Source organism: Python bivittatus, unplaced genomic scaffold, assembly GCF_059951505.1.
Source record: "Python bivittatus isolate LINGU-HERP-01145 unplaced genomic scaffold, Pbiv_v1 ctg000070_np1212, whole genome shotgun sequence".
NCBI lineage: Eukaryota > Metazoa > Chordata > Lepidosauria > Squamata > Pythonidae > Python > Python bivittatus.
The window spans coordinates 48,676,974-48,704,800 of record NW_028277034.1 but is presented as its reverse complement, the minus strand read 5'-3'; the positions used below and the strand labels follow the sequence as shown (position 1 = coordinate 48,704,800).

General features: G+C 40.9%; 1 protein-coding gene across 1 annotated transcript; it reads right to left on the bottom strand.

Annotated features, from left to right (window-relative positions):
- Positions 1–385: 385 nt before the first annotated feature.
- Positions 386–27,827, bottom strand: TMEM150C (transmembrane protein 150C). Its single transcript, XM_088133131.1, has 9 exons — positions 27,572–27,827; positions 24,238–24,301; positions 14,140–14,221; positions 12,196–12,249; positions 10,316–10,348; positions 10,097–10,164; positions 6,992–7,119; positions 5,694–5,871; positions 386–3,449 (listed from the first exon to the last, which is right to left on the bottom strand). Exons 3-9 carry the CDS (start codon positions 14,217–14,219, stop codon positions 3,238–3,240), a joined length of 753 nt encoding a protein of 250 aa, XP_087989257.1. The 5' UTR covers positions 14,220–14,221; positions 24,238–24,301; positions 27,572–27,827; the 3' UTR covers positions 386–3,237.

Here is a 27,827-nt window from a genome sequence, read left to right as displayed (position 1 = left end):
CTGTGGCTGATCTAAACCTTTAGGTGTTTCATTCTGATTTTCCCCAGAGACATGTCCTTCACTGAGGCCCAGATCCAAATCATCAGTATTATTTACTCCATCTTGCTCTGTTCTTCCCCTTCCTTACTCCAGAGTTTATGAAGAAAGGAAATGTATGAGTGCAAATACATTGCACATGGAGAAAAATGTAAACATTGATTGTATAATTCCATCTACCTTTGGTTTGGAGGAACCACTTCTGGGTTACAGATCTCTTCCCTGCATGAACATAGATGTTCCTATGGGTACTTAAGCAACAAGACCATTCTCAGTGGACTCCTCTGAATGGCTCTGAACGCTTTTAATTGCTTGGCATTTGGGCACAGCTCTGTAAAGGACACAAGGACAGAAATATGCTAGTGTGTAGGTACAGGCACAAAAATAATGCTCATGTTTCCCATAAAAGAAATTTATTTAGTGGTAATGTGTCAGTATACAGTTATGAAGTCTTTGCTCAACCATACTGAAAAATGTGCTGTAAGAAATACTTCAAGGTATTTACATTATTATCATGAAAAAAATTGAGTTGGGTTGCATATTAAATGGAGAGAGAAAATTTTCACAAAAAGTTTTTTCCTCCCTTTCAGAAAAAATTCAAAATATAATACAACATAAACATTAAAAAAATTCACAGTGAACTATTTACAGTAAAACACATTTTAAGAGAAACCCATTTATTTAGCTGCTCGTTGGTGGATGTCTTAGGTTTTCAACCTTTCCATGCTTTCATAACTGTAGAAGCACCTCTGGTTTGGATTCGTCTACAGCTGGGATAAACAATCTGTTACCCACCAGATGTTTTGTAGTACAATCCTTGCCATTGGCCATACTGTCCAGAGCTGATGGGAAATGAGGTCCAAAACATCTGAAGGGCATCAAGCTACCTACACCTGACTTACAGCCTCTCTCATAACACCCCCTCCCCATAATGTGGAAACATTTGTGTATTTTACAATTTTGTGTGTGTTTTATGCCCTACGTGAAAACTGTTACCACTTTGACAAGTCTCCTATTTCTAATGATTAAACCTTAAACTTTGCACCCATTTCATTGTTATCTCCATTAAATATTTTCTGAGTCCTATTTCAAACATTCACTGAATCCCAGTGAAGGTACTGCCCCAATTCCTCTTGAAACTCTATGCTTTGGACTTACTCCTATTTATGTTCATTCCAAAGTCCCTCTACGTTCAGTAGAACTTACTCCTAAGTAAAGGTAGATAGCATTGTGTGGGGAATAATTTCATTCCAAAAATATATGCCTGCACCTGGAGTTGTTTGCTTATTCCATGTGGCAAAGTAGCAACTTTTCAATTGCCCTTTATAGCTACATGTTATTGCTACCCGGTAAAAGTTTCAACCACTGCTGATATCTTTTGCACATCAAGCCAATGAAAGACAGGCGGAGGCCAAGTTACGCTTTTCTGTTGATGTAACTACTCTACCCTACAGCTTCAAATTGACATATCTAGTCTTAAGGTTCCAAAGTAGAAACATCTTCCAGTCTCTGGAAATCGATGTGTTAAATATACAGGCCATATATGAGAAAAAAGCTCATACGCCACTTGAAAAATTGCCTACAAGAAGGATTTTTCAGGATTGTTCCTTGAGAATCCTACCACTTATACCAACATTAAGGGCTGTGAAACAGTCTTATTTTCTGCACCTGGCTGCCTGAGGTCCCATACTGCCCACCGTCAATTAGCTGTGCCGGAGAGTGAAGCTGGACATCAGTGTTCCTGTTCTTCGTGTTCTTGCTCTCCAAGTCCGTGAAAATGAACCTGTTTCCAGCATAATGGGTGACAAAAGCACCAGAATCTGGGGAAGGCGGGGGGTAGACCTATAATCCAAACCCTGATTTTAGTGAGGTCATCTGCCTCGCGCTCTCATGGACCAGGCTGCAGTACAATTGCCAGCTCTTTTCAAAGTGTCTTAAATGCAGAAAATGGGGAGGAAAGAAAATTGTACCTCAGCAAGCGATTGCCCCCAAAGACTCAGTAATGCAGGAAACTAGTTGGCAGCCTCCACAATGTAGGCTTCAGGGAACAGCGTCCATTCCATGGCCAAATGTGCAGGCACTGAGAGAAAGGGTATTTGAGAAGTTTTTCTTGCCATGCCAAGTTTACCCAGGGAATCAGAAAACCTTATACCAGTGTTGTCCAAACTTGGCCACTTTAAGATGAGTGGACTTCAACTCCCAGAATTCCCCAGCCAGCATGGCTGGCTGGGGAATTCTGGGAGTTGAAGTCCACTCATCTTAAAGTGGCCAAGTTTGGACAACACTGCCTTATACGTAGTGGCATCTGCCAGAGGTCCTCCAAATCTACAAGACAGTGGATGTAGTATCACAATCATAGCCCTGTCCTCTGTAAACAGGTGTGATGTGTGCATGTACACACAAGATAGAGCTTCCATTGCAACATGCAGCACACATCATCTTGCAAATTTGGACACACCACCTCCACCTAGTGGATGCCCTGCTGATACGTCCACAGATCATGGTTACTGTATGATCGTGGTCTAAAATTTATTGCAGGTAACAAGACCCTATTCATCTTTCATAGTCACTCAAGGTGCAACCACACGTACATACATATACATATTCATATATATATATATATACATATATGAATGACAGTTGTTCATAGATCTCTGCTACCTCTTTTATGTAACATAAGTTCTGCCAGCCGATCACAGGAGGACTATGGGGAACAAACGTAAACCTGATGACTCAGCATCTCATACTGGGTTATAAAATGCCTAAAGCAAAAACAAAACAAAAACTCGGAGCAAAGAGGTAGTGTGGGCAAAATGTTTCAAACTCAGCCATTTCGAGTACAAAGCACCCTGTCCTGAACGTACAACCACAATTCTAAGCAAGAAGTGGGCCGTTTTGAGCATTGGGGAAAATGTGCCGGCAGCGCTCAGCCTTGAGCCCAGAAGACTTGCAGGATGTTGGAGAGCATCCCGCTTTGCGCTTACCATGGCCGTTCTGCATTTGAGGCAGGACGTTCATGCTCAAATGGAAAGCGATTCAGTTTGAAACATTTTGCATATCCATGCAAAGAGGCATCTTGTTCTTTCTTCAGAATAAAGCTTGGGCGATTGCAGAGATGAATTAGCAACAAACATTAAAACACAGTCAACAAAAGGGGCCATTTGACAGCAAGCATCCTCCGCCCGGTCAACCTGGGTTAGGCTACACCTGATCCGTTTGATACTCAGAAGCTTCAGAGAGACTTTCAGAAAAGCTGAGGAAATTCTCCTGGTACTCAGAGCAAATGATCTCGAACCGGTAGTGTCTGAATTCCACAGCGAAGGAGCCAAAGAAACATAAGAAGCACATCACCATTCCCCACTGTACCCGTGATGCATGCATGTGGAACTTAAATTCGTTCATCAAAATGAAATCTGAAGGGGCGTCAAGGAAAATATGCAGAAACCCAAAGGCACAGACCGAGCAACAGGAGCAAACGTTGAAATGGCTCTTGGAATCAGGGCTGTATAAGCTTCCTGCTAGGAAAAAAAAATCTACTTCCCTTCGATCCCACGTCTGTCCCATGAAAAGCAACATGATTAAGTTAGCGGAGTTGTAACTCAGTCTCTATTTTGCATCACATACTCAGCCACAGTTTGCTACTATGCTAGTCATGAGAAGAAGACCATTCCAACCTAAGCAACTGGAAACGTCATTCTTTGGTGTGCTAAGACTCGAGTGTTTTTCCCCCCGGGTATATATTCATGAACACAAAGATTAGGAGCGACATATGATATGTTGCAATAAAGCTAAGTTTCTCAAAGGGTGTGCCAATTCAGGCATACACTATTAGGCCGATTGTGGCTAGGGTAGGGTTTTTCAAATAGTATTTGGCACAACCCTCAAGTTCCACAAGAACTTGATGAGGTATGTGACAGATTAAGGGCAAAAAGGAATAAATAAATAAAAGTTCGCTCAAACGGAGCCAATTTTCTATCCCCAGAGCAGTGATTCTCAACCGGCTGGGGAATTTTGGGAGTTAAGGTCCACATATCTTAAAGACGCCAAGGTTGAGAAACACTGCTCTAGAGCTTTGCCTCTTGAGCAGACAATCTGGGAAATTTTTCTTTCCAAATCTCAGATTCCACAGCCTGAAAAGGATTGAAAATCTTTGACATACAGCATTAGATCTGGAATTTTCAACAGCCCAAGCCTATATTCAGGACCTCCTTAAAAAGTGACTTCATCAAGAAATAAACAGAATGATACTTCCTGCAGGCTATTTCAAGCTATAGGAACTTCCCAGTGGTCAATGTGTTGGCCTCCAGATGTTCTTTGACTGAAATTCTCATCACTCCACAGCACTCGTCTTGCTGCTAGAATTAATGGGAATTTGAGTTCAGGGCTGCACATTCTCCATTCCCTTTCTAGGGAAAGAACATTTCACAGAGTAATCCAAGGAGAATATAAACATTTAAATACAAATTAACATACCTGCCCTAGAGGAGAACCTTTTCTTCTCCACTTGGAATTCAGCTTATTCCCAACTTGGAATAAGCTACGAAAAATATCTAGGAAATTATTTCTTCTATTGAATGATTAAACTGTAAAAAGTACAGGAGTCCAGTCTGCACTCTGCCCTCCACCACATGGGCACACCTGCATTCACGCAACACACAACACAACCACCCAGAGTTACTTCCTCGTGAGACGGGCGCTGTTTAAATTCAAAATATAAATAAAATAAATAAATAAAAAACATGTACAGCCCCAAAGTCCTGTCAATGAATGCAAAAACACTGCCATGTTACTGCCACCCCCATAACTTTTGACCAAGACTTCAGCTTACTCTGCTGTCCAAACCAAAGTCATTTAGGGTTTACAAAAAACAGAATTTGAAATCATAATATGTAGATTACAAAATACTGGTTTCTGTAAACCTGGAATAGTGGACACTCCAGGCTTGGACAACATGGTACATCTAAGATTTTGGTTAAGCAGCTATGTAAACTCTGTAAACGCATTAAGTGCCCTTTTGCGTAACATATTGTGCAATCCCCGCCCCTGTATTTCAAGAGTCTTTTCAAGAAGTAAATTAGATGTTTAAAGTACCTCTAGACCAAAGTTTTTCAAACTGTGACTAATGGGAAAATAATAATAATAACAACAACAAAAAAAAAATGCAGCTAATTTTTAGCACTAGAGCTTTGCTTCTTCAAGTGCTTCAACCTGGAAAAGTCTAAAAGCCCCTAACCTAGGCCATTTGGCTTTAAAATGGGGTCTTCTCCAAACATCAAATGAAGCACACAAAAAGAGGAACAGAACTGAACTTACATCTCTACTGTACGTCAGTCTTTGGATACTGATCTTTCAGTGGTTTTTCCCTGGGATGGTTCCCTTCGGGCACTGAAGGCCAGTTAGGGGAAATCAGCCAACTACAAGAGAAATGGGGGCTTGTGCTCTCTTTTTCCATGTGTCCCACTGGGTACTGATCATAAAGCAAGCCTGTTTCGTAACCACCAACTTTGTGGCCAAAGAGGCCAGACATATTCTGTCAAATACATGTTTATACAGCTTGGACCAAACAGTAATTACTGTGCCAGTACAACAATCCAGAAACAGCCTATAATAGTTTGCATTTGGAGAAAGAAAGAAAAAAGCAAAAACTTAAAGGATACAAAGAACTAGGCAGAGGGTTATCGCTGCCGACAAGACAACGCGTGGGATTCCAGCTTTTCTACCTTCATTCTTCAAGTTTATTTTGAGGGTTAGCGCGGACTGAATCCAACAGGCCAGGGTGCCGAAACCAAAGGCCAAAAATGTGCCAACATTGTGTATTTCTTCATCATTGGAAAGCTAAAAAGAGCACAGAACAGGTGACCTTTGTTGCTACATCCAGTGAAAGACCACTGAGCCACATTTTCCTAAGGATTCTGCTTTCTTTTCCTCAACTCGGAATGCCCTAATATCTCTGCAGTGGGTACTGGGAGAGCTGGAGGCCTTGGCTTTCCATTCCCAAGAAGTGTCTTGCTCATCTCTTGAACTTCCAACCTGCTAGCTCTTACATGTTTGGAGAAGTTGCATTCTTCTGCCATTTCTGAAGGAGACCAAAAGAGGCCACTGAGGCAATTCTACCCTCTTGTCACCTCTTGTACTTATCCCAAGAAAAAGATGTAGGCACCAACAAGATTGAGGCTGCCTATGGATTCTAACTGCTCACACTGATCTATTAAAACTAGATAAATTTTATGATCTTGCTGCAAAAGCTAGATTTCAGATTTATGAGCCTGACAAGTTTTTATCCAAGCCCACCATCCCTTAATATAGCCAGTCCTGTTCTTGTGTAAATCCATCAGCCTTGTTTCTTGTGCTCATTTCTTGTTTCTTTATGAAGGTATCACTGTTACAAATTTGCCAGATTATGATCTCAGCTGCCTAGAGCCAAAGAGGTAGCACAGAAAGTTTTATGGCCTGACCCCCATCAAGATGTTGGCCCATGCAAATGCAGCTTAGATATATTCAGAGAGCTGTGCATGCTCAATGGATCTTGCCCTTCTTCCACCAAATTTTCCTCCAGAAAAACTGAAGGAAGTTCAAAAGAAGCTTGTATTGCTGAAGCAAGACAAGTGGCAGCGAAAAGATCTTGCTAAGCACACATACCTCCATGGCCAAACACAGCGGACCAATTCTGGCTCAGCTGATTCAGAAGAAAGCCATTTACAGGTAGCTGGGACATTCATTAAATGGGACAGGAAACAGAGTTCTGGATGCTGTGAGCTGCAAGTCATAGTTTGCTTCATTATGTTTTATTGAATAAACCGCAATAGTCTGACTTCATGCAGCAACCAAAGCCCTAAGCCATGATCCATAAATAGTGGCTAGGTTTATGTAGCACGCTAAGCCAAAAGCAACCAAACAACATTATGGCAGAATGAAATGGATGACCCCAGTCAGTAAGGAAGAGAAAACAAAATACCTGGAAGTTGCCCAGTAGGGTCATTCCAAAAGAAGCCAAGCATAAGGCCACCAAGCCACTGACATTGAGCCACGGGGTCAAAACCTTTGGCTTTAGCTGAATGAAGCGGAGGACAGCCACAACCAATGCTGAAAAAAAGAAAGAATTGGTGACACAGCCCTGCAATTTTAACTCCCACAATAAAAGCCATTCAACATCCAACTGAAGACCCATTTACAAGGACAGGTAGTGTCACCTACTACAAAACAACTCAGCAGAAGCGGAGCAGCCCCAAGACGGATTCTCCCTTTAACTTTGTGGACTAGCTAAACCAGTAAAGCCACTAGCAGCAGTTCCCCCACTCCCACCCCCACACGATTAGAAATGTATAACTGAATTTGCACACAGAACTTAACTTGGTTACTGAGCCAGCCTATTTCTGCATTTACACAATATACTAAACCACACATTTACTAAGTAAATGGGCTGAATTCACATATGCTAAAGAATGTCCTAACCAAGTCTTTACCTAATCTGCTATATGAGTAGTGCGGCTCATACCACAGAGAGCAAGAACAAATCGCTTCTGTTATATTTTTGTGGCCTCGTCACTGCTCCTGGCCACACACGGGGAGCTGAACACTTGCAGAAGGGAATACTGCACGCAGTGTAAACAACTGATGGGCTCAGAGCAAGATTCTAAATTTTTCAGGAAGTTCACCCATATAAAAAAGACTCCATGCTACAGAGATCTGGCTGTCAGCTCAGGTGGTAGGGTTGGCCAACAACCATTCAGCAGAGAAGAGGGAAAGCAAGGATCTTGTGTCTACTCTTGCACAATTCTAGGCCATGCATGTCCTTCTGTGAACTCAGATATCATTCCAGTTCAGCTGCTACAAGATATTTGCATAGATAATAGTAGTTTATCTTAGCAATTGTACAATAAGGTCTTTGCTTGCACAAGATTCTAAGGGGCATACAAGCACACACAGAGAGAAGCTTCCTACTGCAGACATCCACGCTGTGTATGTGGCTATCCAGAAGAGGGAGATGTCATTTGAGGAATGCCAACATGTTGGGATTTATTGAAAGTGCTTGTATGCTGAAACTCCTTCTTTTTGAATGCATGTACAGTATAGCACTATTTTTTCTGGAATATAATATGGAGAGACATCTTGTCTTCTGCAAGGATAGCCATATGTTTACACAAATCATAATTAATAGTGAAGCTGCTTCACCTTCAGACTAAGCAATCAGGTCTCCAAATCATGGATTTTTAAGCAACTCTTGGAGCAAAATACCAAGTACTCATTGACATTTCCAAACTGGCAATGCATCTGTTGAATGCTTATATTTATCAAACGTGTGATTAATGTAGTTGAAGGAGACCAAACCAAGGACCCATCTAATGCAACAGCCTGTTTTCAACAGCGGCTGGCCAAACATTTCTGAGAAGCCTATAAGAAAAATAAAGAAACAATACTCTCCTTTTGCTTGGCTTCCACACTCAGCACTGTATGCTACAGGTATGATGCCTGTGAAATTAGAAGTTGCATTGAACAATCCTGGCCACTAGCAACTGAAAGACCAGTTTTCCACTACTCTTACCACATCTCAACATTCATCCATGAAAACCTCCCAGTGGTAAAAGCAGTTCAATGACAGACCTAATTTCTGAGAGAGGTGGTGAGCCTCCTTCTCCAAGCAGAAGCTGGAGGGCCATTCAGTGGGGAGGTTCTACCGTGAGCAAAAGGTTAGTCTCAATATCCTAAGATTCATTCTTTGCTATACATAAGGGAGGGGTGGAACCTTGCTCTCTGGCTCTGCCTCCATGGTCCTTCTCCTGTTGCTACAAGATCAGAAAAAACCTGGAACTGTAGGCTCCCTAGAAGATTTAGTACCTTGCAGGTTCAACCATATAGGGAGGCACTAAATGAATTTCTTGCATCAGAACTTTTGTCCCACTCTTGACAGAGAGAACTTAGGCTGGCAGGAGACATGGCTGGCAGGAGACCTGACTATGGAGGCCTGTTCCTGCTCTTTCTCCTTCCATGATAGGGGACACTTGAGTAAGAAAGCATCAACAAGGTTCTTGCTGTAGATGCTATTCTGTTACACTGAATAGTATAGTCAATTCTCAGGATTGTAAAAAATAATTATCTATAATCTTTTGTGCCTATCTATAACATGGGAAGAGTGACCAGCAGCCCAGACAAGGATTTGAAGAGTTATATATAAATGGTACATTCCTGCTGTTATTATATGCGCACTCACAACTGTGTGATATTCACACACATGCAGAATTCTCAAACAATAGAATCTGTAAAAGTCTCATGCAAACCAATAATAATGACTGATGGTGTTGTTGTTTTTAATTTAACACATGAAAAAAGAATACGAAGACACTTATGGGTCAATATGTGAATATTTAACACATCTTTTATAGGCCTAGTTCCTGCTGAGGTAGTAAGCTTCAGGTTTGATGGGACTCCCAGTAAAAGCATCATTTGCTGGCTTCTTCTCAACATTATTGCCCACCAACAAGCTACCATTAATGCAGACAGCAGCACTTTCATATTCTATTTTAATTACCCGTTATGCTTGCATACAATGTGATTCCAGAGCTTTGTGGAAAATTTTAAATGGCAGCCAGCTCACAACAAACTGCAGAGAGATACTAAAAATTTGAGTAGCTCGCACAGGTAGAGCAGGCCCAATTTCAAGAAAAGCACCTAGTTTCTAAGTTTAAAGATTCCAGGTATTTGTGCCATGCCTGGAATCTGTACCTATCCTATATAACTTGAGACTACAAATAGGGACTGGATGTAGCATCCATTGCTGGTTATTGACTAAAATCCCTGCACAGAGAAAGTTAGTGTGTCAGGGAAAAAAGTTATAGCCTAGCTTTTTCCTAGACATGGTAACTTCCTTTCTGCAATAATAATTGAAGGATATGAAGAAGTTGTTTCTAGCCCAAACCCAATTTTACCACCTCAGAGAGAATTTAGCCCTTGTAGCTGCTGTTCATTAGATCTCTATGACATGGATTTGGCTGAAACAGGGGATTCTCTAAAGTGAATTAGAAGAGATCAAAAAGAAGCCACACATTCTTCATGCAACGCCTACCTAGAAATGCTGCCATGTTCATGACTTGGCTAAATACACAGCTAGCAGGAGGGACATCACCTGCAATACTTCAAAAATATAATGTGTTTCATTGTAAATCTACTAAGCCTGCAACAAAGGTAAATAAATCAATTAAAAATGCATAGGGTAGAAGAGGCCTTGTTGGGGAAAAGAAGAAGAGAGGGGACAAGAGAAAAGAATGGACAATGGCATTATTACCTTATATATGGCGGCTTTAAAGAACTTGGTTTGCTGCGGGACACAAAAGGAAACTAATCACACCTAAGTCAGAATGACAACATTAGTCATTTGGTGTTATTGAACTTGTTTTGCATAGAAATAGCTAGTTTTAAACAAATGATCTGCTTTCAAACAAGATGAAACAGAACTCTGATTGCAATCCATCAAAAAAATCTACAGCAGTCTTCTCCAATGTGGGCATCTACAATGTGGGAATTTTGGGGACTTCTACCCCAAAATTCTCAGCAATCTTGAGTGCTGGGGAACTCTAGAGTTCGGAGATCCATGACTGGAGAAGGCTTTTTACCCTAAATAACAAGTCCCTGGCCCTGGAGTCACATTGAATCCTTTTTGTACCCTCCAACTTTAATATGCCCCAAGTCTCCTTCCCCTTCTGTTCTCCCAACTGTTCCTACCCTCACGAGAGCTGGTCTCCGTTTCTGAATGAAGCTATGTGGATATGTATCAACCGCCCATCACAGAGAGCCATGATGGGTGTGCAAGTGCATACAGTACATTGAACAGTTCTTCTCATAATCTTCCCTTCACCCCAGCACTAGGGATGGGACATGCAATTCTATTGCTCTCCCTGAGCTGCATAGGAAGGATGGGTGAATTCCATCTCCTTCCAAGCATGGGGCAATAATGTGTGCGCCCCTTCTCCTTACTCTCCTTGGCAGATATGTGCATGTCTATTTGAATGAGACCAGAAGGCCTTTGGTTCTGACTCAAAAGGAAAAGAAGGAAACTCAGCAGGTGTTTGTGATCTAAGCTATTTGCCATGGCTTCATAGATTGCCCTTAAAACTCATCTAGATAGTCTCTTTGTACCTAATTCCTCTACCAGTTGTGTTGTTGGTATTTGCTTTCTCAAAGCTATTCTGCACGCACAACAATTCTTCTGGTAGCACCACTTTGTTAGTAATATTCTTTCCTGGCTCAATATGATTATTTTATTATTTGGTGATATCCTTAGATATATCAGAAATGGAATACTTGTTTCCTACCCTCTGGTTCAACAAGTTTCATCTCCCCTTGTCCTCATTCTTCTGAGTGTTTACTTTTTAAACTTATTAATATAGTGGCTACATGCTGGAGAGTGTAAGATTTCCTAGCCGTAGTGATAATCAACACCAGCACTGTTCTTTGGGCTCCATTCAGTAACTGGAATCAACTGGTAAATCTCAGAATGCTTCTCAAAAACAAAGCGAAGGAGAAAAAGTAGACCATTCACAGCCAAGACCCTTGTGCTATAAGGCTCAAAACTGTGAGAGGCTAGTGGCCAAATCCACAATCCAACAAGCTGAATATCTCTGCTTTGTTTTTACTTTCAGTGCACCACACTTGGGCTATTGTTTGTATCATATTGGGTTATTAGTAGAGAATAGGCTCATACCCATGAATGCTCTCTACTGTGGCTGTGCAATGCCTCAGAGTCAGTTCCCCAAAGGTTGTTCAAAGCGGATGGGAGCAAAATTTTAGCACTCATCTATAACTTTTTAAAGCAGCCACATCTTTTCCTGAGATCATGCAACTGCCATCCCCAGAAAAGACACAGATCCTTTAAACCATTACAGATAGTGGTCACCTTCACAGATTTGTGTGTTTCAAACACCTTTTGAGAATTGAATCCAATCCAGTGCACAGCCTTAATAAAAAACATGAGTGTGCATACTGGAAAATCGAGTTAATAAAATGGGCTTATATACTACACTCTGGGCTTAAGGGAAGCTAATTCTATTTCATTAAAGATGGCAATAGAGTAGAGCTCCCAACACTGTTTTGGAAACAAGCCTGTTGGAGCCTTCAAATGCCAAATAAGAAGAAAGAAAATAAATATTAGAAAAATTAGTGTTTTACCTGTCTGGCACATTTAGTGGAAGAATTTTGTTGTCCTCTACTGCTATAAAATATCTGCAAAAACAGGAAAGGATAAGCATAGAAAATGTTAATAAAACTCTCTCTTCACAAGAAAAAAGGAAGTGTGCATAGGGATACTGGAACTGGGAGCTGGAAAGAAATTGTTCAGCAGAGGGTCAGGAAGGAGCATATGTGGGGGAAGAATGACTGGGTCGAGAGGAAGGCGAAGACCAAGAAAGTTGTGCTTGGATGGAGTTGATAAGAGAGATGAGAAGTTTAAAGAACCAAGGGCAATTTATGAAGTGGCATATGGATATCATGAAAACAAGAATGATTGGAAGGAATGGAAAGGTATGAAGAGGCATAGGGAACAATGTTGATGTACAGTAAAGGAATTATACATAGATTTTCTTTTTTCATATATCATGCTTCTGATTTCTTTGGCTTACTATTTTTTTTTTTTTGGTTTTTTTTACTTTCATTCTGCCCTTGGATAATGTTACTTTCCCCAAAAGGGTGGATATGTATATAGTGGGTGAAAAAGCAGCTTAGCAGAGAATCCCATAGGACATCAGCCAACAAGATCCTTAGATAATCCTGGGCCAGCACTGTCTAAAACATTGGGTTGAGAAGGGTTACCTTCTACTAAGCAATCAGATCAGAGCCAGATCTGTAGGGCTCTGCTATATCCTTGTGACATCAAATCCTTGCAGGATGACGGTACAACTTCTGGCCAACTGTAGAACTGATGCTGCATTGCAATCAAGGCTTATTTCTTCTGTCAGAAGAAATGGTATCTTTTGGCAGGAGCTTAAACATGCTGCCCTCCAGATGTTTTGGACTATAAATCCCATAAACCTTTGCCATTGGCCATACTAGTTGGCATTGAAGGGAGCTGAACTCCAAACCATGGGGAGAGCACCAGACTATTTCCTCTGGTTTATGATGAGAGATGGATCTTAAGGGTAGAACTTGGGTGGCATGGTCCTTTCAAAGGAGCAAACATTAAACCTTGAGCAACCCAGGAACCTGTTAAGCACCCTCCTTTGATTCCATTTGCATCCATTGGATTTAAATGTATGTAAATTCCTCTGGATTGGCATGCTAAGGTTAGGATGCCAACTGCAGTGTGGTCATAATAGTAGAGTCTCTTTTTCTCCAACATGGTAGGTAAGGTGTCCTTGTGGTGTAGCATTTCATAGGAACAGACCCACTGCTTCATTTTAATTTTTTTGTTGTGTTTTCACTTAAAACATCTAGCCATCTTGGGAAAACAGCTTGGTAATAACACCTGCCAACATTTTGTGATAGGAATGAGATTTAGACCTTCTGCCTAGCCTTTTGCATCCTTCCCAGGGTGGCAAACCATACCCAAATAAAATATTGCACAAATAAAAATTGCAAATGAAACAAAGCAGAATAGGACACGTTTTTTTCAGATTTGCTTTGGTTGCATAACTATTCAGATTTCCATCACGTTTGGATTGCAGACATAGGTGCTTAATTTCTTGCATATGCATGCATGGTTTTTATCAGTGGCATTGCTTATGTTGGCAAGGCAATACTGCTCAAGCACAGTACACAACAGAGAAACACTGGCAGGCTTAGAAAACCCTAACGTTGCATAAGTACTGCAAAAATACAAACAAATACACTTTATTTCAAGAGGCACAGCAGCCCCATGAAAAATAGGTGTGTATAACGATCATGGAATCTCGACTGAAAACACAAACAAATTTTTATGCAACTGTCTTGCCTCATTCAAGGAAAGTTGTCATGCTGAAATAAACAGAGTGTCCCAAGAAAGATATCTGATTATAATCATGTTCCTTGGATAGAATACTATTCCTTCTTGAAACATGTTGTGACTCCTAGACCTGTGTTGTGTCAAATAATATTCCTTCCAGAAACTGTAAGAACAATAATTTGGCAACGCTCACTTACACAATCCACAGTCCTGCTGAGGTAAACAATGTCAAGACAAGAGGTAAGAACATCCATACGCTGCATTTTTTCCCATCCATGCCTGGAAAAACAAAACAAGAAAACAGGAAGTGAACTCAGCTGTGGGTGGAATGGAAGTTAACAGATTGATTGATTGATTGATTGATTGATTGATCGATCTATCAAATTTATATGCCACCCATCTCACTGTATAAGTTGCTGAAGACATCTTTTTTTTTTTTTTTTTTTTTTAACTAAGCACAAATATGGTGTCCATATAGAATGTGAATGGTGGAACTCTTCACCCAACTTGCCTATTTATCCTATTTGGATCTCCTTTTCTTCTCTGGAGCAACGTGATCTTATCTGATTCTGTTCAGATAAGGAAATGGAGGTATGTTAAATTAAAAATAAGTGGAACAAACCATCGTGATCCTGACCTGGACTTATATTCTATCCATTATCAGCACTTCTTTTCCACTCCCAAGGACTGGGACGAAGAAGCACCCTCACCTAGGAATTCTTAACTGGCATCCCAAAACCATTTAAGATGTAAATGTTACAAAGATTGGGAAAAAATACAAGAGGGACACTTTCCAACACAGGGAAAGATGATCAACTCACTGGTGCATGTTGACCTGTCACCATGATAATTTTGCAGCAACCAGAAGGTAAGAATGCAGCTACTCATACCAGACACCTAATTTGTTCACAGGTTAAAAACTTAGAGACTACATTACCTAATATGCTAATCCTGCTTTGTTTAAACCTGGGTTAGAGTTTTTGTGGCTTAGGCACAGTTGCGCAAATCCAACTCATTTGCTTAGTCTGCAGTTTCATATATTATGCAAATCTAGAAAATGATTTAATTCAGTAACTAGGTTACGTGTGCTGGGTGAACATAGCAATATGTTCAACTAAGTTATTTGCTACTAGGCAAACAAATGAATGGTTTAACATTGGTTCTTCATGTTACCTGTCCTTCAAACAAGAATAACTCCTTATAAAGATAAAGCTTCTAGTCTTTATAGACTCCAGAACTATGAGATTCTAAGATCTCCTTATAGCAAGTATAGAGTGAACCCATTAATAGGAATGGTTCCTAATAGATTAATTCCTAAATACACCTCTATTTTCTTCTCCTTCCAAACAAACTATGAACAATATCGCCATGACAAATGTGATACTAGGTCATAGTTGAAAAATGTCATAATGAAATGTAGATTCCAACATGTACATTTGTAGATGTACAAATGTAGATTCCAACATTCAAAGCACATTTTACATAAACTGTAATGATTACACATATGTAAAATCAGTAGACTGGCCTATGTTTTGTTTCATGGACTCAAGTAACATTCTTTTCTTTGCAAAACTACTATATAAAGGGTTTTTTTCCCCCATGCAGCTTATATTCACGTTGTTTTTTTTATTGGCAACCCCTTTCAAGTAGTAATAGCAGTAGTTTTATTTAGCATGTGCTTATAACTAAGTGCAAAACAGGTAAATCAAAATTACATACAATATAAACTAATATACAAATAAAACAATATAATAACTAGGATAATACTTTTTTTCCCAATACAGTATAATAATCAATGTAAACAATTCCTAACACTACCACAACTTTAATATAAATCTATAGCAAATAATGAGAGGGGGAGAGATAAGATTTTTCTAATTTTAAAGGCTGCTATGAAAAAGAGTGTTTTAAGGATCTTTTTAAATTTCTGAAGATAAGACTCCACAAAGGAGTCAAGAGGTCATTGATTCCAGAGAGCAGAAATTAAGCGGAAAAAGCCCTAAAACATGAAGTGCAATTTTAAAATAAGAAAAAAAAAACCTAATTGAATGTGATTGCATTATCAATGTGAGTATGTAGAAGCATGAATGGTAATTACATTTTTCAAATAATGGAGTGTTTCTATAGGTACAGCCAGAACGCAGCCCCAGTAATTTAAAGTGATGACTCTCTTAAAGACCCAACCAATATAGGAATTGATGAAAATAAGAGATAGGATATTGGGAAAGATTCACGACCAGTTTGATTCACCAACCCACCATCACTGGTTTCTTACTAACCTAGGAGTCAGCATCAGACTTCAAGGAAATCTAAGCCTAACCTACCTGTATCATACAGGCTGTAGACCAACATAAATAGGTTACATGGAAAAACGATGAGCACTGTTTTTGTTTTCTGTGTCTAATTCCCAAGCCTGATATCCAAACAAGGTGCAGGTCAACCTTATAATCAGACTTCCCCCAGTTCCTTCCACCCCAATCCTCAGTACCTGCATATTAACTAATATAATTAATTGAAGCTGTTCCTCAAGGAAAGATGCCACCACAGACAGACAGCAATTTCTGCTCACCCTAATTTCCTTGCCATTGAGTAATGCTGAAGTGCAACATCTCAATTGTGCAGCTATGAACTTTCTGTTGTGGGATTATTTTTCACTTTCCCATGTTTCCATTGTGGCCAAATGTGGTCCTTGGCCTGGAAACTGTATAGCAGAATTATGGGATGAACCCAGGGAAAAACTACTCTACAGTTCCCATTTGTAATGACATTGTGGAATTTTATTTTTTTTAAACTGTATGGTACTTTGACTTTTTATGGAACCTATATCCTCCTGTCATGGTAAATAAAGGGCACCTTAATGTTGCTCTTTTATATGTCATCTGGAGTCACAAAGTCAGCATAGTTGCCAAGGAAAGCAATGTAAGAATATGGGGAGGTCATATCTTGGCCTCAGCCTTCACTGAAGGCTGACTCACATGGAAAGCATCGGCCGGACCTTCTGTTTGGCTGAGGCCGTGAAGGCACCAACATGTCCCTTGTGGCTTCAGTGGCATTTCTAGGGCTCTCTGCCCTCTGCCTGAGTTCAACGTGGGCCATCACAAGGCAGTCTGGAAAGCTGGCTCGCTAATTGCACTGCTTCTTGTCTGAGTGTGCAAGAATGAAATTAAACCTGAGGAGAAAGTGGGTCCTCAGCTTTTTGCACCTGTAACCGTCCTCCATCCAAAACGTGGGGCCATGGGGTGGGTAGCCACAGGGGAGATGGATACTTAAATGTGGAAAATAGATACAATAAAATACAATTTACAGGGCTGGTTTTAATCTATAAAGATCTTTATTGTTCAGCATTGGGTAACTTGCCAGACCGTATCTCTCAACTGGAGTTGGCCCAACCACTTTGTTCAGGCGGGGAGAAGCAGCTGGCTGACCCCCATTTTTAGGAGATGGGGGGCTAAAGCCTGGAGGGGTTGTTTTTCTGTAATGGGTCTGGCTTTCTGGAATGACCTTCCATAGAAGGTCTGGTTGGCTCCAATGCCCATCTTCCAGAAAAACCTGAAAACAGAGCTCTTTGAGAGAATGTTTGGGAAATTATAAATATTGCACTTCTATCTCGTATTATGACGTTACGTAAGCTGCCAGGAGTCTGTTTAAGATTGCAGTGGGATGTAAGTTTGGTTAATAAATAAATTTATATAATATATAATTAATATAATATTATAATATAAGCAAAAGAAGAGCTGCAATCTAGCTCTCTAATCATTAGGCCTCGTGACTGGAAGAAGGAAGGGGGATTTCAATCAAGCAGCACCAGTTAATTCTGTGGAGACTAGGAAAACAATTTATACACAAGTGTGGGTTGAGATGTAACTCTTCATGGAGTTTTTTTGGGAGTGGGGCATCTTTCTAAATGTGACCAATACATAAAATAAATAAATAATCAAGGCAACGTGGCAGCTGATGAAAAAAATACTCTTCCTGTGGCCTAATTCAATATTGCCTTGATACCATGATAGGATCTGAACAGGACTTGCCCTCACACACAGGCCTAGATTTTAAATAGAGTAGATCAAATTAGATGGTGGCCCTTTGACCAGACTAAGCTACTTCAGGCTGCAGCTTGGACACAGCGTTGTCCTCAATATAACCGTTTCCCTGCACTCTGAAAACTAGCAAATCAGGAACACCAGGTCAGCCCCTGGTATAGCATTTTCCACATGCAGGGTGGTGTTGTTTTTTTTAAACTCAGTTGTGTGAGGAACAATCCCAAATATGACCTGGCATGGTACAGATAGAAGTTGACCATTTTATTTGTTGTTCAATGCACTGACACATGGGATATAGACTTCTCACAAATCATCCTTCAATGTGCGTCTCTATTCTTGAGGCAATAGCCTTAAGATGACTAATGATTTTCTAAAATAAAATCAGGATTACTCATTGGCATATGTTACAAGCTTCTTCACCCCCAAAATTACAGCCCAGATCACAGCCGTCAATGAACGCATGGTAGAGATCCTGTTTTAGCAAACTGATGGGCTCACATTTTAAAAATGTTAAATTAGGAGCCTATGATCGTAAGGTGCAATTAATGTAACAAAAGATTGTGTGTGTGTTCATTGGACACCTAGAGAATGTGTAGTAAGAACTGGGTTTCAATTTCTATATATCAGAAGTGTAATTGGCTCATATATTTTGGGCTTGTTCTGTAGCGGCACCATTTTGATTTAATGTTCCTAAAGTTCTTAACAGGGTTTTGAGAATGAAGGTTTAAAGATGTGACTATGATGGTCAATTATATTCCAAAAATACTACCTACCAAAGGATGTAAGACTGTATTTGCTGTTTTACTCCAGCAGAAAGATTTTGTTATGCTTGATTTAAAACCTTGAAAATATGTCTTCACTATCTACCGGTTATTTAAGATCTGAGCTTTCTGTTTTACATATATTTATTCCAACTTCTCTCTCGCTCTTTTCAGTTTTTTTCCTATTATCTTTTTATTTCTGTACTTTGAATATTTTTCTATTCAGTTTATAGATTAAAAGCAATTATACCGGGCAACCTAGCAATGCCAGTCCCTCATATAGTTCCCTCTATGGGAAGTTATTTAATATGGGGCACATCCCAGCACTTTGTCATCTCTAGAGATTAATTTCTCCTACTGCAAACATAGAGTCACCTTCATAATTCATTTGCACATATAGAGGTTGCTTTAACTATGTCAGGAAGAGTCTTTCCAATAGCACCTGCCTTAGAAATAGGGGTATATTTTAACATTTACCACTGCAATGCTGCAATCTTGATACTAATCAATAGCAGCTACAAAAAATATCTATGTTTTGAGACCCATTCAGTGCCATAGATCAATAATATATTCTTCTAAGGCAAGCATTTTCAACTCCATTCTTAGCCTCATGACCTCCTTGCTTGCATTAGCAAATGCCTCACGACAGAAAATCATGGGAACGTAGCAACCAGCTATTACACCAGGATTATAGGAATTAGAATGGATGGCAGAGCTCACATGGCAACTCCAAGCCAGAGATCAAGGTTTCAGCTTAATTCTGCTCTGTCAGAGTTTTCAAAATACTCTCTATTTGACACATGCAAAAGTATTAGCTGTGAAAATGTCTGAAGCAAGAGCTGCGATACACCAAGCTGGGAAATGTACAAGCAGCTGGCTGATGATAGAAGAGGCAGTGAGCCATTTTGTATCAGTCCCAGGCTCCAGAAACTTTTCCTTGGAGGAACAGAATTGTTTTAAAATCCCAGAATGAATCAATCTGCTGTAATGACATTTTGCAATAATGGCAGAATCCAAAAAAGGAATCTGGAATTCTCTCTGAAACATGAGAGATGTCTAATGCAGGAATATCATTAGGTCAAACAGACTTGTCCCTTTAAAAAGGAGACAATGCCTGAAAAATAATCTTTACAGAACATATCAGAACAGGCCAGAATGGAAAAGGTGTTGGATTTGGCTCAAGTCCCAACAGCTCACTGAAGGAGAATCAGTCACTCCCTCTCAGCCCAACCCACCTCACTTAAGCAGTCATTATGAGGATAAGATCAGAGGAAAGCTCCATATGCCTTGAGAAAAGGGAGCACAGAAATGCAATAATCCATTTTTAAAAAATAGTTCTATCCAATTAATACCATGCTTTCCATTCTGAATTTCAGTGGGGTTGCATTTCGCCCCCATTCTTTATAAAAAATAAAGTCTCCTTTGAATACAGCTCAATTCCTGGTGACTTTATGAACATGTCCACGTTGTTTTCTTAGCCACAGTACAGAAGTGTCTTTCCATAACCTCCTTCTGGGATGTTTCTCAACTTCTGTCTCTAGGGAATTTCTGGTGGTCTCCCATGTAAAAACTAACAAGGAGGGTCTGCAGTGCTTTGGAAAATGTCTTTCAAGAACATGTAGCATCTACCTGTACTTCTTTAAAGTAGGCATGTTGGTCCCAAGACTGCAAGGTTGCCCTCTGCAACTTTTGGGAATCCAATAGAAAGCACTCAGGCCAGACCCTGCTTACTTTTGAAGTTCAGACAAGGCTAGGCAGATGCTGAGACTATTTCTTGTGTGCTCTGGCAAAATGGAACACAAGGAAGATGCCATAAACTAACTGTTGGATTCAAATATGTAGCTGGTGACATGAACCCATGGTCTCTGACATAACCATTTCACTGCAGAATGACACTTGTTTGAAAGTCACATCATCATGTCAGATCAAATAGGCTTTTGATTGGGGAAGGTTAGCAGCATTTATGTTCTCTAGCAATGACCTGTACTTCTGTTTATGTGATGGTCACTTGACCCTTACATGGATTCTAAACTAGACCATAGGTAGTAATTTGAACACAGAATCATAGTGAGGGGCAATTAGGCCACTGAGTTCACCCCACAGCTCAGTGCAGGAATCTAAATTAAAGCAACCCCTGCAGTTCTTGAAAGCGTCTAACGAAGGGGACTTCACATCTATAGAAACTGGTTCCACAGTTGAACTATTCTTATTGTAGGAAGATTTTCTTCTGACATTCAGTTGGAATCTCTCTTTAAAATCCATTCTTCTGGAACTAAAAGAATAGGTCTTGACTTTCTGGGTGACATCTTTTCAGATAATTGAAGAGTACTATCTTCTCCCCACTCACTCCTCTCTTTTCGAGCCTAATCATCCCCAGGTCCTACAAGCTCTCTTCACAGCACTTAGCTTCTAGCCCCTTGATTATACCTGTTGTCCTTTCTGAACTTGTTCCAAAATCTCTGAATTCTTCTTAAAGTGTGATGTCCAGAATGGGACAAGATACAGCAGCTGAGGGCACACCAATCCAGAATAAAGTGGAACCATTCTCATGATTTGTAAACTATACTGTACTTCCGTGCAGCTGAAAATCAGCTCTGTGTATTTTTGCAACCACTTCACACTGCTGACTCATAATCAGTTTATAATTAACTATTATATGAATAACTTTTTTACAAGTACTGCCAAGCCAAGTATTCTCCTTTCTCCTTTTTATACCTACACATTTGCTTTCTTTTGATTTATGAAGGAAATGAAGTCTTAAATTGCATCCTGCTCTTTTCAATTCATTTATCAAGATTTTGTTCAGATTTTATTTCTGTTTTCTGAAATGTTAACTGGATTTTGCGTCAACTGAAAATTTGATAAGTACACCTCTTCCTCTAAGTTAATAAAACTGTTGAAGAAGGAGCAGATAACCATGATAACATGCAATCCCTGCCATTTGCATTTTAAGCATGATGGGATTTTCTTTCTTTTTAATTTGACAACTTGCATAGGTTCTGACAAGGATAAGATTTAGTCTTTTCCTCTTTATCCTTTCCCTTCTGAAATTTGTCTCCATTATTGTGAAAGAAAAATCCACATTAAGGCATTAGCCATACTAGGTTGACGCCAATTCATAAATAATGCCAAAGCTTTCAATTCCTTAAGAGCACTTCATCCAGCAAGGTGATAAAGAAAACAAAGGAAGAATGTAAATGTCCAAACTATGACACTTTCTGAAATTGAACATGGAAGAATGTTATGAATGTGTAAATTAGGTACTCTATGGCACTAACATTGTGCCATGTTATCCTTGGCCTAAGAATTCACTTAAGGAAGAAACAAGCATATGATAGTTGAACTATCTTAAACAAATATTAACATCCACCTATTAAAATCAAATCTATCTCCAATCATAGCAGAAATACACAAAATCCACAGTAGGTGGAAAAACAAAGAAGCTAACCTAGTTTTCATCTTTAATGAAGCTGGAGATTATTTTTAAATATCGTACAGTATTAATTGTTTAAACTATTATTAGTTTAATAATAATAGGGTTATAGTACAGCCAGTTTGGTGTAGTGGTTAAGGCACCAGGCTAGAAACTGGGAGACCATGAGTTCTTGGTCCCACCTTAGCCACAAAGCCAACTGGGGTCACCTTGGGCCAGTCACTCTCCCTCAGTCCTAGGAAGGAGGCAATGGCAAACCACTTCTGAAAACTTGTCAACCAAACTGCAGGGGCTAGTCCAGGAAGTCACCAGGAATCAACACTGACTCGAAGGTGGTAATAATAATAATAATAATAATAATAATAATAATAATAATGCCAAATCCAATCTAAACATCTAGCTGACTGTGTGACCAGCAACAACAACAACAACAATAAATTAATGTCAGCTTCAAAATTTGCTTCCTCCAATTCAGAATGCTCCTAAGTTTGCACTAAAGCCAGCATGCTGGCTGGGGAATTCTGGGAAGTCCACACATCTTCAAGTTGCCAAGGTTGAGAAACACTGCCCTAGAAGACCTGGGGTTTGTACAATTCCAGGCTGGAGTTCCAAATTAAGGAAATTTCAAGAGAAGTAGAAGGCAGAGAAGTAATCATTACAGAATAAATGGTATCTGAGTCAGATTTCTCTGCAAGTAATTGTGTAGTTGCATAATGACAAATCATTTATTGTTTTATATATTAATTCCAGAAAAGAAGTGGTTCAGGGCTTGTCACATTGATTGAGTGAAATGTTGCCCTTTTGTACGGGTCATGCCATTGTACTCCTTCCCATTTCCCATACTACAACATCGCTCTGAGCTACCTCATCAAGGCAATCCAAGTCTCTGAGGAAAATGACCAATTCACTTCATTTGAGAGACTGGAGATATTAAACTCACTTCCAATCTACAAAACTGCCCTCAGATTTTAGTTGTGTTTTTTTTTTAAAAAAAAAAAAGCAAGTTCCAGGAACACTTTAGCTCAGCATTAAAAGTCCCTAGATTTTATGCCAAAAAGCAAATGCATGCAATGTTTAAAACTGTGAACTCTGCCAATCTCACACAGCCTTGTCATTTGAAGGCACTGGTTTCTCCCTTGGTAATTTATTCTGATTGCCCAATAGACTTCTTTTGAAATTATCTGCAGGGTTGTAAAAAGCAAAATTAGGCAGAGGCATTGACCCAGTTCACATGACAAAGCAAGCTAGCCAGCATATGAGCTCAGCATGTTGCCTAAATCTAGAGTATGGTTAAGGAGCACTTTAACTCCTGTCTGTAGTAACAGATTCTTTTATGATTATCTTAAGTTAACAGTAGGCAGGCATGTTATGCAAACCCACATTAGTGACTAATTTATGATTAAGTAGACTTTATGCCTCCAAGAATACGAAACAAGGAACAAGACTTGCTGCAGAGCTGTGTTTCTGCTGCTGCCTCTTTTTATTCTTTCGTAATTGCTTTACAATCATACGTTGACTTTGTTATGAAAATAAAAGGGCAGAGGAACAACCAGTTTTCCCATCCTACGGGCAAAGGCTCTGGCCATAATCACCCCATGGTAGGCTTTAAAAATATTTTTGAGCAATCAACATCACAGAAACAATATTGATTAAAAGAACATGGTCAAATTACCTTCTGGCACAGTCTGATGTGTAATTTGGGGCAAGTTCATCAAGCAAGGACCTTAACCATGGTTACCTCTAATCCTGGTTTAGTTTGTCATGCAGGTGCAATGGTTGAGGCTTCTAGATAATACTAATTCAGCTGAGGTTGGTCATAACTAAGTGCCATGCGAAGCAATGAAACTTAAAATCGTTGTGAAACCATTTAAGTAATGGTTTCATTACTTTATACAGGTCTTCTTCATGACTGGCTTTTGACTACTGGAGCCTACAGGTACAGGAAACATGGAGGACAATAAACAGAGATTCTATTCCTATTAAAGAGAAGCTCTATCCATACATTCTTTTTGGAAAGCTCTAGCATCTGTTGGTTTCTTCAGTGTTAAGGACAAAACTTACCTTGTAGCACCCAAGAGCTTCAGCATATATGGTGCTTAAAAGAGAGTCACACTTTGCTCTCAGCCTGCAAAACAGAAAACCGTATGTCAGTTACAATAGCCAACATACGCTATTGAAACCAAAGATCAGACAAAACAAAAGGGAGATATTTTGGCAGATTTACTATGGCAGGTTTAAAAGACCAGTTCCCATGTGCACAGACAGGTGTTTTCTATACATATGACTACTGCACATAAAGAGTAAGCTATCTGGGGCTGTCCAGATGTTTGAGCTTCAGTTCCCATCAGTCGCGCTCAGCACTATCCACAGCCATGCACTGTGGGAGTCATAGTACAAAATGCTTGGATCACTTTAGGCTGCTCATCCCTGCTTCATTAATGCTATTTCACTGAATTTTTGATGGATCCAGCCAGCAGCTTGTTGGGGTTTTTGAATCACAAATTTGAAATTGCTACTTTGACTGGTGCTACATCAGTTCATTAGCTTATCAGTCAATGTTATGAAGGACCGCATTTTTAGAAACAGAACATTTTCCCCTCCACATCACTGCCTGGAGCACACAGCGATGGGCTCATGTAAATCAGCACCACAGACACAGGACCTTCATCGGGTTTTTCGATGGGATTCAAACATTCCTCCGCCAAGAACTGAGTGCAAAGCCGAAGTGATCTACATGTCTATCAGGACTGGCCTCTGATGACAGGTATCTGCAGGTATAAAGATACCCAACTGAAAAAGATTGGGCTGAAGAAATGAAAAGATTGTGGTCTGGCATTTGTGAGGATCCAACCCTCAATTGCTCAGTAGTGACTAGATACTGCAGTCACAAACAGGTGAACATGGATGTAGCCAAAACCTTTTGGCCCACACTTCGCAACATACTGCTGAATGTTCTGCCTCCCCAATCCTTGCAAGATTCACCCTTTCTCTCTTTCTCTTTCCTTTTCCCCCACCTCTCAACCTCCCTCTGCTCAGACAGGGGGCACAAGCCTGTGGCAACTTCTTTTCTTTCTCTTTCTCTTTTTAAACTTATCAAAGAGTTTGGACATGAACTAGAATGAAATGACAATCACCCTGGGTGTCTTGATTTCCGTAAAATTTGGTTGAACAACCTTCATCATCTTGGCTATGTTGGAGTATAAATCAAAGGGCAATCTTGCAGAAGAGGTTTGGAACTCTAACCCATATTCTAACCATAAATTATGAATTAAAAAAAAAACATACAGCCATATATATACAGAAACAACATCCTTTTTTCCACAACGAGAAAAGCAACATACAAGGCTGAGTTTATTCCATGTATCTGTATTTTTAAAAAATTACACTCCCACAATCAGAGAACAAAGGAAGGGTGTGGGCAAGGGAAATTCTTCCCTGTGTCCAACAGTGCAGGCTGGCAACATAATAAAGTGGACAAATGGCCAGGCATAATTAGAAGCACAAAAATATTATCTCTATTTTCATGTAAAGATGTTCCCACAACTGGCACAGCAATTGCAGCAACAAGTTTCCCCATTGTCCCTGCCTCCATTTCCACCCCTCTTGCTTCCTTGATTTGGTTTTCATAGACTGCAAGCCCCTTGGCACCAGTATTTGATTGCTGGTGCACACCTAGAGTTCTCAAGCACCATGTTCCATGGCAGCCTGCCCCAGCCCTGGCCACCTCCAGATGGGTGGGCTTGATCTCTCAAAATTCCCAGCAATGGCCACACCAGCTAGGAATTCTGGGAGCTGCAGTCCCAACACATCTGGATGTTTCCAGCATTTGGAAAGCTGCTGGAGGAGACCTGAGAATAGTTTCACACGGTTTTAGTGGGGCTGGGGCAAAGCTCTAGCCCACCATGGATCTCTGGAAGATGCTTGACTGTAGTTTTGGAACCTGATTGACAGCTGGACATTGGGAATTCTCTTCTGACCCTCAATGGGTGGGGTCAGAAGGAGAACACCTATCAGCCACTCCAGTGGTGGCATTTAAAGCATCCTATTCTTTGCCAGTTGTTCCTAAGCACCAAAATAACTCAAATTAAAGGATGTTCTTTTCCTCTTCCTCTTTCTGACCCTTAGGAGCCCATCCTTAGAAAGAAAGTCCTGTAAGGAGGTGCAAGGCCCTTCCTTCACAATACCACTCCCCACCTTTTGCACACTCACTCACACACACACACACATCCATCTCTCATACTCAAGGGCATTTCACTAATGAAACAATAGCAAGCACATGGCTGTGGCGTTAGGCTGCCTGCTGTGAAGAAAGAAAGAAAGAAAGAAAGAAAGAAAGAAAGAAAGAAAGAAAGAAAGAAAGAGAGAGAGAGAGAGAGAGAGAGAGAAAGAAAGAAAGAAAGAAAGAAAGAAAGAAAGAAAGAAAGAAAGAAAGAAAGAAAGAAAGAAAGAAAGAAAGAAAGAAAGAATCATCACCTACACCAACTCAGCTTTCCAAAAACGACTTCCACTAAAGGCTGCAGAACGGAAATATTTGAAATATGGAGTATCCCCTAACAGTTTGCTTTTAGGGACTGGGGTAAAAGAGACTACTCTGAGGCTTTCGCGGCTGCGGCAAGAAGCAGGCTGAAAAACACAAGCGGAGGAGCTTCTCCGGGGCTGGCCTTGCTCCCAAGCAGGTGCAGCCTTGCAAGAAGTGGCTGTGGCTTTATGATGCAGGGAAGGGGCATCAGTTCTCCAGCAGGAAGACGAGGCTGGAACGGAGAGGGAGAGGCTCAGGGAGGAGAAAAATATTAATAGCACCATCTTACACTGACTTCAGCAGGGGTTACCCCCAGGGAAGAGCGCATAGGACTGCAGCCTGCGGACTGCAGTCATGGCAAGCTGGATGTCAGGTTAGAAAACTGCTGCATGCATGGCAAAGCAGGTGGCTGGTTGGTTCTTTCCCCCCCAGGCTGGCGGAGAGATCTTAGGAGCACGCAAAAGCAGTAGGAAACCCAAAGAAGGACAAGGGCTTCCTATGACAAGGAAGCAAGGAGAACAGTAACAGTAAAATCAAGTAACATCATCCCAATTATAAATACCAGCTGCCAATCCTGATGCATCCAGATCTTGGGGATGCCTGGAAGAATGGGAAAGTGTGTGTGTGTGGGGGGGGGGGGGGGGGTTAAGCACGCCGTATTCCCGATATTCAGAGTTGCTGGGGCTCAACGCGACTGACTGGATCGCAACTGTCCGGGGAGCCGGGCTGGGGCGGGCGATCCAGGCGGGAGGAAAGAGCACAAGAGCTGCGCCCTGGATGGGGAGGGAGGGAACGCGGGGTGGGGGGCGCAGAGCTTCCCGGTGCGGAGGGGAAGGACGGGGCGCCCAGTGGAAAGCGAGCATCCGACCTACCCACCTGCGAGGACCGGGGACCGGCCCGCTGGCGTGCCTGCACGGCGGCGGCGGCGGCGGCGGAGGAGGAGGAGGAGGAGGAGGAGAAGCGGAGGCGACCTCCGCACCCGAAGGACCACCTGGCCGCGCCGAGAGGAAGCCGGTTTCCCCGAGCGGCAGCGGGCGGCAGCGACCTGCCCTGTCTGGCCGGGCAGCCTCTCCGGGTCAGAGACAAAGAGCGCCTGCCTGCTTCGCCCTCCGATGCTCGCAAGGGAAAAATA